Consider the following 16760-nt stretch of genomic DNA (forward strand, 5'->3'; position numbering starts at 1 on the left):
CGACTTTATTCGACTATTCCTTTTCTTCCTTGTGGGCCTGAGACGAGAGTTCAAGAGATTTCCACGACGCATGTGCGAGAACTGAACAAAAAGTAGTAGAAGAAGAACGTCCTCTTCTCAGTTCTCGCGCATGCGTCGTGGAAATCTCTTGAACTCTCATCTCATTTTTGTTTGTTTTTCCGCACAAAAAAAATATTCTCGTCGCTTGATAAACTTATAGTTGAGCCACTGTAGTCACTTGGACTATTTAAACGTTTTCTTCAATGACTTTCTGGGCCGTCAAGTTTCACTCCCTTAGGAAGCCTATGTAGCAGTGATCCAGCTCTCAGATTTAATCAAAAATATCTTCATTTGTGTTCCGAAGATGAACGAAGGTCTTACGGGGTTGGAACAACACGAGGGTGAGTAATTAATGACTTAACTTTCATTTTTGGGTGAACTATCCCTTTAATGGCATGTGGTAACACTGAATCCCTCATCGTGAACATGAAATATTCTTAGCTGTTCTCTTCGTTGTGGTCATAGCTGTATTAATATTATGCATCTACAATATCTTAGAGGTAGCTTTATCACACTGGCCTTTAGTATGCAGTTTTGGTAGGATTGTATAAAAATGTATAAAAATATGCCAAGGTTTTATGTCTAGCATTTTTACAAAATATACACAATGTAATTATTTGTCTGGCAGAATAACCTTAAAAGACAAAAAGTACCTCACAGCTCAAGTGCAAAAAAGTATAACATATGTTTTGTGTTAATTAAATAGTTAACCAGAAATGAATAAATATTTGTCAAATGTTTGTTTATATATATAATAAATTTAATGTGATACACTTAAGTGTAATGTCATTACCTGTCCTAATATCTAGTAATGCCACATACTTAAATCTTAATAGCAATAAACAAAAAACATATAAATTTATCATGATATATGTATCAATGTTTTTTTAGTCTGGTTAAAATGTATTATTTTAATTACTATTAATTGATATTAATTTAATAATATTTAATAATGACTAATTCTAATACTCAATTTTCGTTGGTGTGCGAAGGTTTCCGTGACTGTTATATTGAACTAGGCTACAGCACCACCTACTGGATTGATGTTACAAACACAACTCTAGTGATTTTGTTTCCTTCTTTATCAAGGTAATTGTGTAAGATATTTAGGTTTATAGGTTTTACGTGCAGCAGATAATTTACTATTGGAAATTTACATTTAGGCTACTGTATATCCTCAATATATTTTGTATGGACATTTTTTTTTAATCTGACTCTCTCAAGTGTAACAGAGTATCCATGTTATTGTTAAATATATGCAAAATGGGACAGCAGGGACAGCTAGTAAATCCGAAACACTTTGTCACACCAGATATCATAAAGTGGGTCATTCATTGCTAATCGCAATCATATACTTATGTACGTATTGTTAGGCGTTCAAGCTAATAATAAATGTAGCAATTTGGATTATCAAAACCAAGCGAATAAGAGTGTCACACTTTATCTTTATTCACACTATTTGTCAGATAAAATAAATAAAAAGTCATATTTTTTGTTACCTTATTTAACTAACGTAGCCTATCAGCTCTAAATAAATAACAACATAATTAAAAAGTCATATATTTGTTGTAACATTATTCCACTAAAATGTCAGCTCTAACTAAATAAATAAAAGTAAGGTAACTAACGTTTCAGCCCTAAATAAATAAATGTTACGTTATTTTCGTATTGTAAGAGGCGTCGCCAGGATCACTTTACGTGCACGTCAATGCGAGAGAGAGAGAGAGAGAGAGAGAGAGAGAGAGAGAGAGAGAGAGAGAGAGAGAGAGAGAGAGAGGATGCTGAAATACTGAAGACTGTGTCGGGATCATAGTCAGTCCTACTATCAGCGTCAAAGATCCTGGAAATGTGCAGGTGAGTTCATTAAATCACATCTCAATCTTTACACATAATGTAACGTTAGATCTTTAAAAAGTACAGATGACCACACAAGTAGATAATCAAAAATAAGACAACACCCTGGTGCTCTTCATGAGCAGCATCTCATCCACTAACGCTAGCAGAGAAGATAACATCTCACGTCACTCACTATAGCCACATAAATGCGTTTCGACATAATTTTAATGTCTATCTATGTCATATCTGTTCGTGTAAATTTAAAGCGCACCATCACTGCTGTTGTTGTTGTTAGCCTAACGTCAGCTCAGCTAGCTCGTGGCTAAGTTACATTAGCATTAGCCGGGATACGCTATAGTATAGTGAAAATTGAAGGGTTATCTTGGTGTCAGTGGTATTTAAAGAGAAACATGTCAGAAGTGATGTTTCTGGTCCTCGATACATGTGTTGGCAGTAGATTTGATGAAGTAGATATGGCATATTTATCGTTCAGTTGTTAGACCGACCGTTTAAACAAGCCTGACTTGTCATCTGGACAGAGCGCATCAGAGCTCCTTAAGAGTTTACTGCTAGAAGAACTGAAAATCAACATTTAATTTTTAACAAGGCTATATTCTTTGAAGGTGTATTATTTTCCAACTTTGCCCCTTTATGTAGTTATCTTAGTGTGCATAATTATATATATTTGGCTGATGTTTCTGAAATTAATAGACTTATATTAAATATCTATTTTCTTTTGGTAATAATTAGCAATATTTAAACATCTCTCCTCCTTTCTCCATTTTGTGAACACATTTACTTTCTCAGAGGATGATTCGTTTATTCATGAGACTATTTTTGTCACTCTTTATTTGTTTCATTTTATTTGCGAATGTTTTCAATTTTAATTAAATTTAAAAAGTAATGCATAAACATAACATCACCATTAATTAATTTCCCCTTCCTTTGCGGATCTGCTGTGTTTTAGGTGAACTGTAAATACAGTATTTAAGTGGTTCCATCGGGTGTTGACAGTTTTTATTTTACAGTCAGACATCATTTATAACCAACCAGAACTCTTTTTCAGTGAAAAAATAGGAAAATGACCTGACTATTGTAAGTAAAACAGATTTTAAGGATTTTAATAAATGGATACCAGCTTAAGTTTGACACGCAATGAGAAATCATGATTAAGAAAGAATGCATAAGGAAATAGAAAGAAAAATGGAAAGGTGGTGAAGTGTGGGTGTGCCGGGAAAGCTTGGGAGTTTTAGTTGTCTTCGTGCTTTAAAACATTGTCTTGTGAAAGTAGAGCAGATGCGACATTGAGTTTAGTACATCTGACTAAATATTTGTCGTCTATAAAGGACTAAATTAACTGTTCTTCTGACTCCTGTTTAGTTTTGAAATCATAGTTCCTCAGTAAAGAGCCTTTGCTATGTCAGGCTATGACCTATAACCAGAGGGTGTTTGTGAACGGGACACATGGAGCTTCTATGGGTTTGTTGGGTCAGACTGCACACAGCTCTGTATTGATTATTTGGGACACCAGTAGCCCATGTAGAGGTGAACTGAGGTGCACGCTGCTGCCAGTTTAACTTTACACACATGAAAGATCTAGCTCAGTGGTTCTCAACTGGTGGGTCATGACCCAAAAAGGGTCACAGGTCTGTTCTGATGGGGTCATGGATACAAAGCAATGCTAAATGCAAATAGTCATGCAGCTAAATAAATACACTACTGTTCAAAGGTTTGGGGTCATTTATTTATTTATTTAACAGGGACCATACAGTCAAACATAGTCACAATAAAAAAGCCTGTAACTGATGCGCAGCATATAGAGTTTGTAGCTAATGCTAATTTTCAACTCCTGTCCCTGGTTGGGCATTTCTATTTTAAGTTTAATATTTCCCAATATTACTGTTTTGTTTTTCACTGTGATTTTTGTTATATAAATGCAGTATTGGTGAGCATAAGAGACTTCTTTCTAAAATGTTGGCAAATCTTGCCAACCCCAAACTTTTGAACAGTAGGATGGAAGGATTAGACAATTTCCATATCTTTTGTGGTTGAAGTCACAGGTGTGCATCCAATAAAACTCAGGCTGCATCTGAAATTTCATACTTTCCTACTATATAGTAGGTGAAAAACTATGTGGCAAAAGAATAATGTTCGAATTCACAGTACTCATAAAACAGTAGGCAAAAATGACCCGGATGGCCTACTACTTCCGACGAGATTCTGAAGTGTGCTGGTATACATGGTGAATGTAGTATGCCCGGATTACATTGATACTACACACATTCATAGTATATAGAATGTGTTCTTTTTAGCGCTGGCACAGTAAGAACTTTATCAAAATAAGTAGGCCTTGCTATTCAAGAGAGCATGCGATTTCGGACGCAGCCTCAGTATTTTGGCACAAATCCATCTGTCATTTGGTAGACACAGCCAACTTTGGCGTGACATGTTTTCATCCTCAAAAACCATAACGTTGCATTAATATGTTTGCATATTATTTGGCTAATGCAGTTTATGGTAATATCAATATTTGATTTTGATTACATTTTTGTTTATTTTTGTATGCTAAAGAATATGTGTGCTTTTTGTGTGATCTCACAGGTTTATCTGTCATGGATGCAAATATAATACCAAAATTTGCCTCCAAAGACGAGGAAATTGACTTCTGGAAGGCTCTTTCGCTGAAGTACAAGAAAAGGTAAGTGGCAGTACAGTGAGCAGCATTTTTCTGTTGTTTTGTAGTCTGACACCTGAGTTTCGTTCATGTTGTCCTGCTATTCATATTTTCTTTTGAAAAAAAAAAAAAATTGCTTGCCCTGAAGCAATGCATGTGAATGCTGGGAATAAAACCAATGCAACCTGTTCCCTTACTTGCATTATGACGGCCGTATCAAGGAATTTGCTGAATGTTTGAAGACTTCCTCTCAGTCACATTAGTCTGTTTACCTTATGCAATCTGCCACAGTGGGAATTTCCTTCAATGGGTTTAGCTTTTGTGATTTGATATAGACTCCCGCTGCTAATTTTACCATTGAAAAACTCTTAGCGGCATTGTAACAACAAGCTTGTTGCTTGGTAAATTGCATCCCAAAGCAGCATTTCTCAACTCCAGTGTGGAGTGTTTCAGACTCCCGTTATGTAACGACACTCGGATCATTGGCAGGAAAAAGGGGAAGCCGATGGCATTTACACACACAAAAACTTGGTACACCCAAGTTTGCGATTAACAGTCTTCTGTATGGGTTACGTCTGATTACATAAACAACTGACGGGGGTTTAAAGCTCAAAGAAATCCCTCTATATAATCTGAATGAGAGATTCAATCTACATTGTTCTTTTTGGATTGTGTGACATCTGTCTGTCAAAAACATCCACAATTGTGTGTGCATCTTGTCGAAGAGAGGTGTGTTATTAATTTTCTAAGCAATGGGATGGTTTTCGCCTGGTGGATGGGATGGAAAATCCCATAAATCTACTTGGACCGAGGGAACCAAGTCATAGAGATTTGTGGATTGGGCTTTTTTGATTTGGGCTGGTTAGCAATCACCCAGAACACACTAGCAACTACTCCACAATATGCTGAAAACACCCAGAACACCTAAATGGTAAAGGGTTACCTTGTGGTCTGTGTGTGCCTTTGTATAGTCACATTTAAACGGGCTTTATGTAGAATTCAGAAACCCTTGTTATTAGTTTGTTTCGTGTGTCATAGAACGGAAGAGAGGCTCTCGGGAGCGTGTGTAAACGTCACATCCTTTTGATTTTCCCAGTAAAAACATCCTGAGTCCTTTACATAAAAATCAGCCTACAGGCTTTCACAGACAACCTAGGAAATCATGGAAGGCCTAGTTTTTTTAAGTTACATTACACATTGGCAATAAAAAATGCTATTAATACAATTCTTACATATAGCCCCTTTAACTGAATAAAACGCTATTCACACAAGTGTTATTTTCATTGAGATACTATTTTTATAAATATTTTTAATAAGTTTCTGCATTTTCTATTTTCATTTTAATTAAAGTTTTAGTAATTTAATGGGTTTTTATTAAATATAATTTTGTCTATTTAGGTTTTATTCATTTTTATTTCAGAGTTTTTTCCAGCTGTTGAATGATTAAAAACATTGACAGCCAATCAGAATCCACTTGGCTTTAAAAAGCTTGAGCATTTTATGTGGCAGACAACATAACTGCAAAGCGCACTTATAATAAACAGAAATGTATTATTTGCTGGTGTGGATGTTAATATAGTTTTCTTTATAATTATTTGTACAGTTATTGTTCTTGGTGTGAATGGGCGGGCCTTAATACAATGTTAACTGATGACATACAAATGGGAATTAGCTGTGCTATCAAAAAGGGGTCATTTCATTTGATTTGCCTTAGAGCTGTTTTAGCAAAGCACATCATAGTGTCTGCAGGGTGGCTCTTGTTCATTATGATTTAAGACGCACATTTGAAGCACAGGCTCCTCTGGGTCTCACTGACATGCAATACTACACATTTCTGACCCGCTAGTAAAACACCCTAATCAGCACTTCAGAGACTGCACAGAAATGAGTCACAGATGTTGTATGTTGCTGATTCTCTCCTGTGCTGCCAGGGGAACATGTACTTTTCACCTACCGTGTCTCCTAGCTCACGTGGCTGTAGCATGACTGGGTAGGGAAATATTGCTCCGATGCCATTTTTAGATCCTTCCCATAATGCTGGCTGGTGATTACATAAAGAGGCCCAGGGCAGAGCACTCTCCTCTGGTCACTGGTACACTGTAAACAAAACTGTTTATTTACAGCAGATCTGCATGAACCCTGTCTCATTCACACTGTGCTAGTAACAGAGTCAGCTAAGATCACATTCAATAAATAAGTTATCTGAGTATTTTTTTCAAACATGTTTTTGTGAGAAATCTCTTATGCTCACAAAGGCTGTATTTAAGTACAGTAATATTGTGAAATATTTGTAATTTGTAGTTCAAAATACTGTTTTCTACTTAAATATATATTTCAAATATAAACTATTGCTGTGATTGCAAAGCTGTATTTTCAGCAGCCACTAATCCAGTCTTCAATGTCACATGATCCTTAAGAAATTGTTGCTGATCTGATACTCAAGAAATATTTTTTTTTAATTATTATCAATGTTGAAAACTACGGAGCCCATAAAGGGACATGGTGATGGAAAAATATATTTCAATGCTAGAAACTTTCATTCCTCGCGAAACCTTTGTGTTCCCTCGCACAACTTTTGCTTTCCTTCAAGAAACTTTGGGTTCCTCCTCGCAAAACTTTTGCGTTCTCTCGAGAAACCTTTCCTTCCCTCACAAAACCTTACCGTTCCTCGCAAAATCTTTGCGTTCGTTGCAAAACCTCCCATCTCATATTTTTTTCCCTCATCATGTCCCTTTAGGGGCTCTGTAGACAGTTGTGCTGCTTAATATTTTTAAGGAGATTGTGATTTTATTTGTTTCTTACTTTTTAACTTCTTTCAGGATTCTTTGATGAATTCTAAGATCAAATGCACAGCGTTTTTGTGAAAGAGAAATCTTTTGTAACATTTTAAATGGTGTACTGTCAACGCTCAAGCTCTTTAAAGCATGATGGATTCTGATTGGCCGTCAATGTTTTAATTGTTTATCAACGGGAAAAAATCATTCTGTCTATCATTATCGCACTATCGTTTCTCTGTGCCGTTATCGTTATAGTTGTGGTGTGGACTATTCTTTTATATTTAGTACGTTATTTTAGAACTTTATCGTTATAGTTATTATCCATGGTGTGAATGGGCCTTAAAAGTATTTATTTCTTTTAAAAAAATCCTATTGACCCCAAACTTTTAAATGCTACTGTAAATTAAAATGTAAGTCACCTCAGCACTTCCCAAAGTGAAGTGTGTGGTTTGACAGAGCATGTGAGCATTTGGTGTTCAGTAAGCTATAGTTCAAGGCAAGCACTGTTTAAGAAATACAAACAAATAAAGCTATTTCTAAAGGTTGCTAAACGGTATCATTCCTGATGTGTGTGTTCAGTTATAAGGAGGCACACGAGGAGTTGCTGGAGTTCCAAGAGGGGAGCAGAGAGCTAGAGACAGAGCTGGAGACACAACTGGGCCAAGCGGAGCATCGCATCAGAGACCTGCAGGCGGACAATGAGAGACTGCAGCACGAGCTCGACTCGCTGAAGGTGAGGAGAGTGTGTGAGCTAAACACAGGCTGAGCATGTGTAAAGAACATTAAAGCAAGGGCAGGCCTAAAGAGCGTGTGTCTTTGCTTTCTCTTTCCTGTAGGATAAGCTGGAGTATCAGTATTCTCAGAGCTATAAACAGATCTCTGTACTGGAGGACGACCTCAGCCAGACTCGAGGCATCAAGGAGCAGCTGCATAAATACGTCAGAGAGCTAGAACAGGCCAATGACGACCTGGAGAGAGCTAAGAGGTCAGAAGGCGTCATCTTACCCTTCATCACACATTTCACTAGACCCAGAATGTAAACTGTATCACAGCCAAAATACTTCCCTAAAGATAATATGAAGTGGCATTAATGTTGCATTTAAATTCCATAATGTGATCTAGTACCTTAAAAAATATATTATTTAAAGGGAAGTTAAACTACCGTTCAAAAGATCGATTTTAGGTCAGTGTCTCTTATGCTCAAAAATATGTATCAAAAATACAGTAAAAACTGTAATATTGTGAAATATTATTGCTATTCGAAACAACTGTTTGTCTATTTAAATTTATTTAAAAATGTATTACTGTGATGGCAAAGCTGAATTTTCAGCATCATTACTCCAATCTTCAGCGTCACATGATCCTGCAGAAATCCTTCTAATATACTGATTTGGTGCTCAATAAACATTTCTTATTATTATCATTATAATACCATTTATTATATTTTTATTATTTCTTAATATGTTGAAAACAGTTGTGCCATTTTAATATTTTTGAGAAAACCGGGATACATTATTTTTAGGATTCTGTGATGAATAGAAAGTTAAAGGTATTGTAGGTAGGATTTTTTTTTTTAACTTTTTGCCAAATTTGTTTAAACTTTCTATATATATCAATGCATAATTAAAATGTAAGTACTCTGGAAAAGAGAGTATAAAAATCGAGTGTCTGTAGTCCTCTCAGGGCTGTAATAAACACAGCTACTTATCTCCATTCACTTCCACCCCCTCCATTCTGGGCGCCTTCCAAAACCACGCCCCCATACACACATGAACGCGCGATGCCGACAGCTCACAGCTGGAGGACGCGCTTACCAGCGCCGAGCGGAGAGGAGCAGTGCATGGAGTGACATCATGTCAGACTCACATGTAATAAAATACCTAACTTTATCATTATGAATATAAACAACTAACATGGCTGTTAGTACTCACTATCAAGCTAGCATATCGATACTGGTAAAGTTTAAAATATATTGAGTTTGATTCGTTAACGAGCTAGTAACATAAAGCAAAGCTAAAAACAGGTTGCATTGATACACGTTTTCCCATTACAATCAGTTACACTGTGATGAAGGTGAATTTCGTGTAAGATTCATAACATATACGCCGTGTTTTGCATGTAATTGTGTCTCTTACTAGTCTCTTACCCTCCTCGAGTCAAACGAGTGCGCGCATGTGGGCAGCGCATGTAGCAGCGGGGGTGTTGCCATGGTTGCGAGAGAGTGACAGTCGCCTAATCCAATCCTTTGTTTCGTCCCGGAAGGAAATAATGAGCTGTGTTTAGTGCAGATTAAACGGTCTAGAGTCACTCGATTTGTATACTCTTTTTATCAGAGTACTTACATTTTAATTATGCATTGATATATATAGAAAGTTTAAACAAATTTGGGAAAAAGTTTTTTAGACCAAAAACGACCTACCCTACCTTTAAGAACAACATTTATTTGAAATCAAAATATTTTGTAACATTATAAATGACACTTTTGATCAATTTAAAGCATTCTTGCTGAATAAACGGATTAATTTCTTCTTCTTTTTTTAATCTTACTGACCCAAACTTTTGAACGGTAGTGTTTGAGTGCATGTTGGGTGTACAGTATATATTTGTTTGTTTGTTTTTTTTGTCAGGTTTCTTTATTTTATTGGATAATTTGGTTAATATGATTGATATTATTGGTTAGTAACATTTTCCCCCACTCACACAGCCTTTGTTACATCAGCAAAAAAACAAAACAAAAAAAAACCTTCTGGGAAAGTGACAATCAATTCTGATGAAAGTTTATAAAAACTATTATTTTTTTATTTTTTAGAATAATGTACAGTTGTGAATTGTCCATAATTAGACATTTATTAAGGAAATAAATGGTGTCTATGTCGTCTTTAAAGAGTTCTGCCCTCGTGTGCTTTTCCACTATTCTACAGTAATTTATAGTTTTATTCTGCTTTATTCTGTAACCACAGAGCCACGATTACATCTCTGGAGGACTTTGAGCAGAGGCTGAACCAGGCCATCGAGAGGAACGCCTTTCTTGAGAGTGAACTGGATGAGAAAGAGTCTCTCCTGGTGTCTGTGCAGAGACTAAAAGATGAAGCCAGAGGTATTTACCGACTTTTGTCATTGGTAATTCTAGCTAGTTCCTCATTCTAGGCTACTCAAGTATGTACACAATCTGTTCTGTCAGTAAAAGGATTTTCCTGCGTGCTTGTGGAATGAAGTCCTGTTACATGCTCATCATCATTATTGTCTGCAAGTAAAAGTTATGGATCGACATCTTGCACATTGTCTTAACCCACGGGTATGTGACCGTTTTGTAGATTTGCGGCAAGAGCTTGCGGTGCGAGAGAGCCGGCCGGAGGTGACGAGAATGTCGGCTCCCAGCTCTCCGACTCCAGACAATGACAAAACAGACTCGGCGGTCCAGGCCTCCCTCTCTCTGCCGGCCACACCTCTCAGCAAGAACCTGGACAATGCTTTCACTAGCCAAACGGGTAGACGGATAGATTTCTCTCTGAGGTGTATGCAGTGCCACACGTGTTTGGACGACTCACTTGGTTCTGGTCTTTTGCAGGTCTGGCCAACAGCTCAACTAATGCAGCCCTCACTCCATCTGCTAGAATATCAGCGCTCAATATTGTTGGCGATCTACTGCGCAAAGTTGGGGTGAGTAAAAGCTGTAGACTGAACCTTTGATATGAATGAAAGCTATTCAGACGTATAATTGTTCAGTTTTGTTTTTTGATCGCCGTTTGCATAAACTAATTTGGTGTCTAATCCAAGAGTTTGTTCTGTTTCTTAGGCTTTAGAGTCTAAGCTCACAGCCTGTCGAAATTTTGCCAAGGACCAGGCAGCCAGGAAGAACTATGTCACAAATGTCAACGGCAATCTGATTAACGGCGACCTTTCAAATTACTCACACTCGCTCCACACATCCTACTTCGACAAAGCGTGAGTTGGCCATTTTGTTCTGCCACATTTCAGAAGAAAAACAAAATCAATCAATAAACCATTAGATGTTGATGAGCAGTTACCTTATTTGATCTACGTTACACATAATTACATTGTGAATTTCAATCGGAAGCAATTGTGCAATTTGATCACATAAAGGGCTATAAACAAAGATGCTCCAATACTCAGCTGTTAATTTTCTTGTGTGAGGACTAAAATGAAGGGCAGATTTAGGAAAAGTGTAAGTCTAAAGGCCCTTGCACACTTAGTCCGAAATTTTCGCACGTTAAAAAATAAATACGACCTCACGTTATGTCAATCACGCTTGCACACTGCCTCCAAAACTTTCGCCCGTCATAAAAAAAAAAAAAGGGGTTCGATTTTCTGCGTTTTTCGCACCCGTAGCAAGCAGTTTGAATGGTGTTTTGACAATTCGGAGCCACCGAATCACGAATACGAAAATTTCAGACTCGTGTGCAAGGGCCTTAAGTGATACAGAAATAAATTCTCTCAGACCTGTGTGTGTTTCTCTCCTCAGCAGAAGAGAGAGGGTCATTTTCCCTGCGTTGCTCTTGGGTAAATGATCCAACTAGCAGTTTTATGTGGGGATTCATGCATGCTAGTTAACAACCCCCTGCATATGACTTGGAGTACAATAATCCACTAGGTTAAGATCATATCATCTCCACTAACATCTTGGTGGTGGCTCTAATTGTCTGCTAAGGTGCACTCCATAAGTTTGCTCAAATGTGGTTTATTTAACTGAATGTAAGAGGACTGGGCCAGTGTTTTGACTCTTACCTGAAGAATCAAAACAAGAAAGGCCCTTTTAAAAATCCTGACATTTATGGAGTTCACCCTGAGTGCTAAACTACGAATTTCTCTCCTCATCTGTCTGTCGGTATGAACTGAATTGCAGGATTAGTCTGTTCTAGTCATTAGTTAGATCATGTTCATTCTTCTTGTTAAAGTCAACATGAAACAACATTCGCAGCTCACTTTACTTCCATGGTGTGATACATTTATGAGTGAAACTAGATAGTCAATGAGAAAAAATATAGGACTGTACTTCATTTTATCCATAGGGAAAGCGAAAAGGGGGCATTATTTCCACTGCCATTTACAAGTTTGGCGTCAGTAAGATTTTATGTTTTTAAAGTCTCACCAAGGCTGCAATTATTGATCAAAAACAGTAATATTGTCAAATCTAATAACAGGTAACAAATTTTACTGTTTTCTATTTTAATAAATTGTAAAATGGGATTTATTTTTGAGATGGCAAGCTGAATTTTCATTCTCCAGTTTTCAGTCACATGATCGTTTAGAAATAATATTTTTGTGGAAACTGTAATGCATTTTTTTAAGGGGGAATCTTTGATTAGAGTGTAAAAAAAAAAAACATTTATTTGAAATGGTAAAGACTTAATGTTGTTACAAAATAGTTGTCACTTTTGCTCAATTTAATGCATCATTGCTGAATAAAAGTATAATTTTCTATTAAAAAGAAAGAAAATAAATTACTCCAAACTTTTAAATGGTAGCGTACCAGCACAAACCAGTAAATCTACAGTAGCTAAAGCTGAGCATGGCTGGACAGGTTGAAAAATGTAGTTGTTTCAGAGGCCAATTTTAATAAAAGTTTATGAAGACAAATTTTTTTTTAACATAAATCCAATGAATCATGCATAGTAAGAACAGGAACTCGCATTACAAAAATAAAGCGTATCAATTTTAATTTCATGTTGACTTTAAGCATGTTTAATGAATAAGAAGCTTTATTGTCATTTAATGCATTTGACAAATAAGAGTAATCTCAAGAATCTGCAAATGTGTCTTTTGGCTCAGGAGGGTCTAGATGATCCACACCTCTACCGCAGTGTTACGCAATGCAATGCTGAATCAGTGTGTCCTGGGAAACGGTACAGAGAGGACGTCCAGGGCTTGTGTTTCTGCTGCGTAAGACTTATCAGATCTTTAGATGAGTTCTCTACAGAAATCCAGAGAGTGTTTAGATCAGGATAACAGGACAGCAGAGGGCCTTTGCAGTCTCCAGTATACTTCAGTGATTTGATTTTGTAACAGTGTAGTACTATTACGTTCATGTGTTTCAAGGTAACAAGAACAGACACAGGGATGTGTGGCTGATGACGGTCATCAAATTACCTTTGTACTGATGGACAGTAGAGTGTTTGTGTCTGGTGTGTCTCTTGGGGCCGTATTGAGTGGTTTGCCTCTGCCTGAGAAAATCTAGTTTCGGCATTTGTTCTGCTGGCTTATCTACACCAATTCACTGGCGTATGAGCTTTGCTGCGCATATTAACTGGTTTTGGGAAACCTTCCGCTTCTTTATGCCAAATCCTGTCTAGTTTATCCAGTTGGTGTGGAGTGGACTTAAAAGAAATACTAGCAATTCTAACAGTAGTATGGTCTAATGTCTTGCATTGTACAGGGCTCAAATGCCTCATTTGAAGCATCTAACCTCAGTCTTATGTTTCTGTGAGCACAGCAGGACAGTGAACGGTTTGGATCCCGGGACCGTGACGAACATCAAAGCCCCGCTATGCTCCAACTCTCCATCCGGCCTGGTGCTCACAGTGTAACACTTAAAACACACTCACTCCACTGAAAGAAGCACTATACAGCAATATAACTGTTCCTTTTAATGCACTACTGAATCTGTGTCGAGATTACAGTGGGTTACAACAAGGTTAGTAATAATGCCCAACTGTAGCAGCACCTCATACTAGTCTTTGTTGCAATATCCTACATTTTACTGCTGAAATACCTGTTAATATTTCCTAAAGATGTATATACCCATCTAATATATTTATGGTTACTGTTAATTTAGATATAAACATATACAGTATGTACATGGTTAATTTAGTTTTCTGTATTCTTTGCAAATGTGATGTCTTTTACCACGGTCTAAAAATGTATTTATTGCTGTAGTGTGTTGGAAGGCAATGTATGTGAGATCTGAAAACAAAAGGGAATTTACACTATTAATATATGTTGTGCAACACATGCAGTGTTTGTGTATAAGAAGGTAGAGCTGATATATGAATTATATACTGTATATTGAAGGGAAGATGAAGTGTGGCGATCTGACTATCTAGACTTACATGTGCACTTAAATCACCAATTGTTCAATCTTGGTTCACAAGGTCATTTTTTTTCCGGGTAGGATTTACATTAAGTGCTAATGTGTGCCTCAGATGAGTGAACTTCCCGTATTTTGTCCCTGAAACGTGGCCTGGTGTAAGTATGAAGCGTCTTTGGAGTTGCACATGAAAGATTAGCTTTGGCTTCAGCAGGTTTGCATATTGACAATTGACTGCATTAGTAATACTGTTTGACACATTTAGTCTCAGGTTGGTTTCCCAGCCTCATAGTATTTGTTGGAATATCCATACATAATTTGTTTTCCTTTTTGTGAAGGACACATTTTATTCATTTTGGTTTGAATAGTGCAATGTGTTAAAAAAGCACTTTTTGTTACTTTTGCGTGCTCAAATAAATGGTAGTGTTCTCACGAGTCTGTGTTATTTTAACAAACATTAAAATAATAAAAAATAATGTAATATATTACAAACAGAAGAACCTCAAAATAAGGCTTTTATGCCAACCTGTTATTTTTTATACAATATAATTCATATTGTATTTATTAATATTTTTAATTTGGCTATTATTTTAATATTATGATTTTATTGGCTTCTTGATTTTTATTTTTATTTTTATTTTTTTTGTCATTTTAGTACTTCAACTTATTTTATCTCAAGTTAGTTGCCAAGACAATGTTTCTAATCTTTGTTTAAATGTAAGATTTAAAGTTAGTAGGGTAGGCTATTTTTTCATAAACACTTTGTTATTCTGGTTGAAACTTTCTTCACACCCTGATAGCAATCAATAATAGAAGTGGTCTAAATATTAAAAAATGTACATATATCTTCTGTGGAAGTCTCGGGACCAAAAAATGTTCATCTGAACATTGCATTCATTTGTAATGTTATGTGCTTTGAGGCATTAGGTAATTTAACACCGTCTTTCGTGACACTTTGGAGAGTGGGATCTAATGCAAAGCTAGCTTGCTATTGCTAACCTCTCTGAAATTGCCTACCCTACCTTTAAATAAAAAAGTCATCTAATATATTTTATTTTAGCTGAATTTTATTTCAATTAATGAAAATTATTATAATCACAGTGCAACAACTGATTTATCCGGATTTATTTTTGTTTTAACTGGTGAAATCAATATTAAATGTTAATTAAATATTCATAAAAATGTTATGTTTATACAATCCAAGCATCTTTTTGTGGCAGAAATTAGGAACATCTAGCTTTGGCCCATTCTTTCCTGATTTCCACCATTTGCTTCTTGTATTTGTGTGATGTTAAATCCTCTTGCAAATCCAACTGTTGCAGTTAAATATGATCAAGGTAACCAATCAAATTATTATTGCCAACAAAACAGCTATAGGCTTTGTGTTGTTTGGCTAAATTGTACTTGCTTTATCACCCATGGACTTTCCATGCAACTTCTGTCCCATTTTAGCAACAACAAACAAAATCTTATTGGCAAAAAATGTCCCACGTGTTCCTGGTCAGTGCTGGTTTCCTGCAGGTCTCCTCCGTTCAGTTCATCTCAGCTGCCCCCTGCACTCTTCTTCTCTGTAACTTCATCGAATTGTCTCTGCCTTCTTTCCAGCACCTCCTGTCGCTTGACCTCATTTCGGGATCGCTCCTGTTCCCTGAGATCTGCCAGGTCCTCCATGAACAAATGCCTTCGTGCACAAGGCACAATCATCATGGGTTATCAGACATCACAGCAAAGATAATATTTATTATTTTTTATCTTGGTTATAATGTATCAACACGTGCTTTGTCTAGACTAATTTAACACTGCCGTACTGCACAATGCTATGGTCTACACACAATCTGTATTATTTTATATTCTAAACAACACTATTACAATACACATGCACAACAGTAACAGTGTCAATGTCAAGGGGGTGTGTTATCTCACCTATTCATAAATGCTGTGGCCAAACCTACGAGCAGTGTCCCAAAAAGAATCGGTTTTGTAAGGCGCTTCCCAGTGGATAGTTTGGTCTGTTTCATGCTGGAAATTGATAGTCTTCGTGAAAGCAGACAAAACAGCTAAAGTCTCCGTGAAACTGTAGTTCTTCTGACATTCACACGGATGAATATATACTGCACATATTAACCCCAAGCATTACTTCCGGCTCTTGCGTTATAAAATAGGTCGCTTCATTTGTTTGAGATATTGTCTTACAAAGTAGAAGGAATGCTCTAAATAATTTACCCAATAATATAATTTTATGTAATGATTTTACTGGTAAGCAGTTTTATGACGAATGAACTTTAGATCAAAGGAACTACAGATGACGGTTAATGCGGGGAAGTATTTACTGACGGACCAGTCGTGTTGAGCAGCTTCAGTGATGGGA

The 16760-nt window shown here is 36.6% G+C and overlaps 1 protein-coding gene and 1 long non-coding RNA gene across 4 annotated transcripts; one reads left to right on the forward strand and one right to left on the reverse strand.

Annotated features, from left to right (window-relative positions):
* The first annotated feature begins 1805 nt into the window (after positions 1–1805).
* ndel1a (nudE neurodevelopment protein 1-like 1a) lies at positions 1806–14543 on the forward strand. Of its 3 annotated transcripts, none has more exons than XM_056255646.1 (10): positions 1806–1914; positions 4498–4594; positions 7927–8080; positions 8184–8332; positions 10308–10444; positions 10662–10835; positions 10916–11007; positions 11144–11292; positions 11831–11868; positions 13799–14543. In XM_056255646.1, the coding sequence occupies exons 2-10, from the start codon at positions 4509–4511 to the stop codon at positions 13807–13809; spliced, it is 990 nt and encodes a 329-aa protein (XP_056111621.1). In that variant the 5' UTR covers positions 1806–1914; positions 4498–4508; the 3' UTR covers positions 13810–14543. The 3 variants fall into 3 exon arrangements, with proteins under 3 accessions (XP_056111621.1, XP_056111622.1, XP_056111620.1); XM_056255647.1 differs by having other exon boundaries at positions 11834–11868; XM_056255645.1 differs by lacking the exon at positions 11831–11868.
* An 886-nt stretch (positions 14544–15429) lies between these two features.
* Positions 15430–16615, reverse strand: LOC130088722 (uncharacterized). Its single transcript, XR_008807490.1, has 2 exons — positions 16316–16615; positions 15430–16073 (listed from the first exon to the last, which is right to left on the reverse strand). It is a non-coding gene; the product is annotated as an uncharacterized LOC130088722 (long non-coding RNA).
* Between the last annotated feature and the right edge of the window lie 145 nt (positions 16616–16760).

This window comes from Rhinichthys klamathensis, unplaced genomic scaffold, assembly GCF_029890125.1.
Source record: "Rhinichthys klamathensis goyatoka isolate OS25496 unplaced genomic scaffold, OSU_Roscu_1.1 h1tg000121l_1, whole genome shotgun sequence".
Lineage (NCBI taxonomy): Eukaryota > Metazoa > Chordata > Actinopteri > Cypriniformes > Leuciscidae > Rhinichthys > Rhinichthys klamathensis.

Coding starts and splice junctions, on each gene's coding strand:
- ndel1a (XM_056255645.1), top strand. CDS start 4,509: ATGGATGCAAATATAATACCAAAATTTGCCTCCAAAGACGAGGAAATT. Junction 4,595..7,926: donor TCGCTGAAGTACAAGAAAAG/GTAAGTGGCAGT, acceptor GTGTGTGTTCAG/TTATAAGGAGGCACACGAGG. Junction 8,333..10,307: donor GACCTGGAGAGAGCTAAGAG/GTCAGAAGGCGT, acceptor CTGTAACCACAG/AGCCACGATTACATCTCTGG.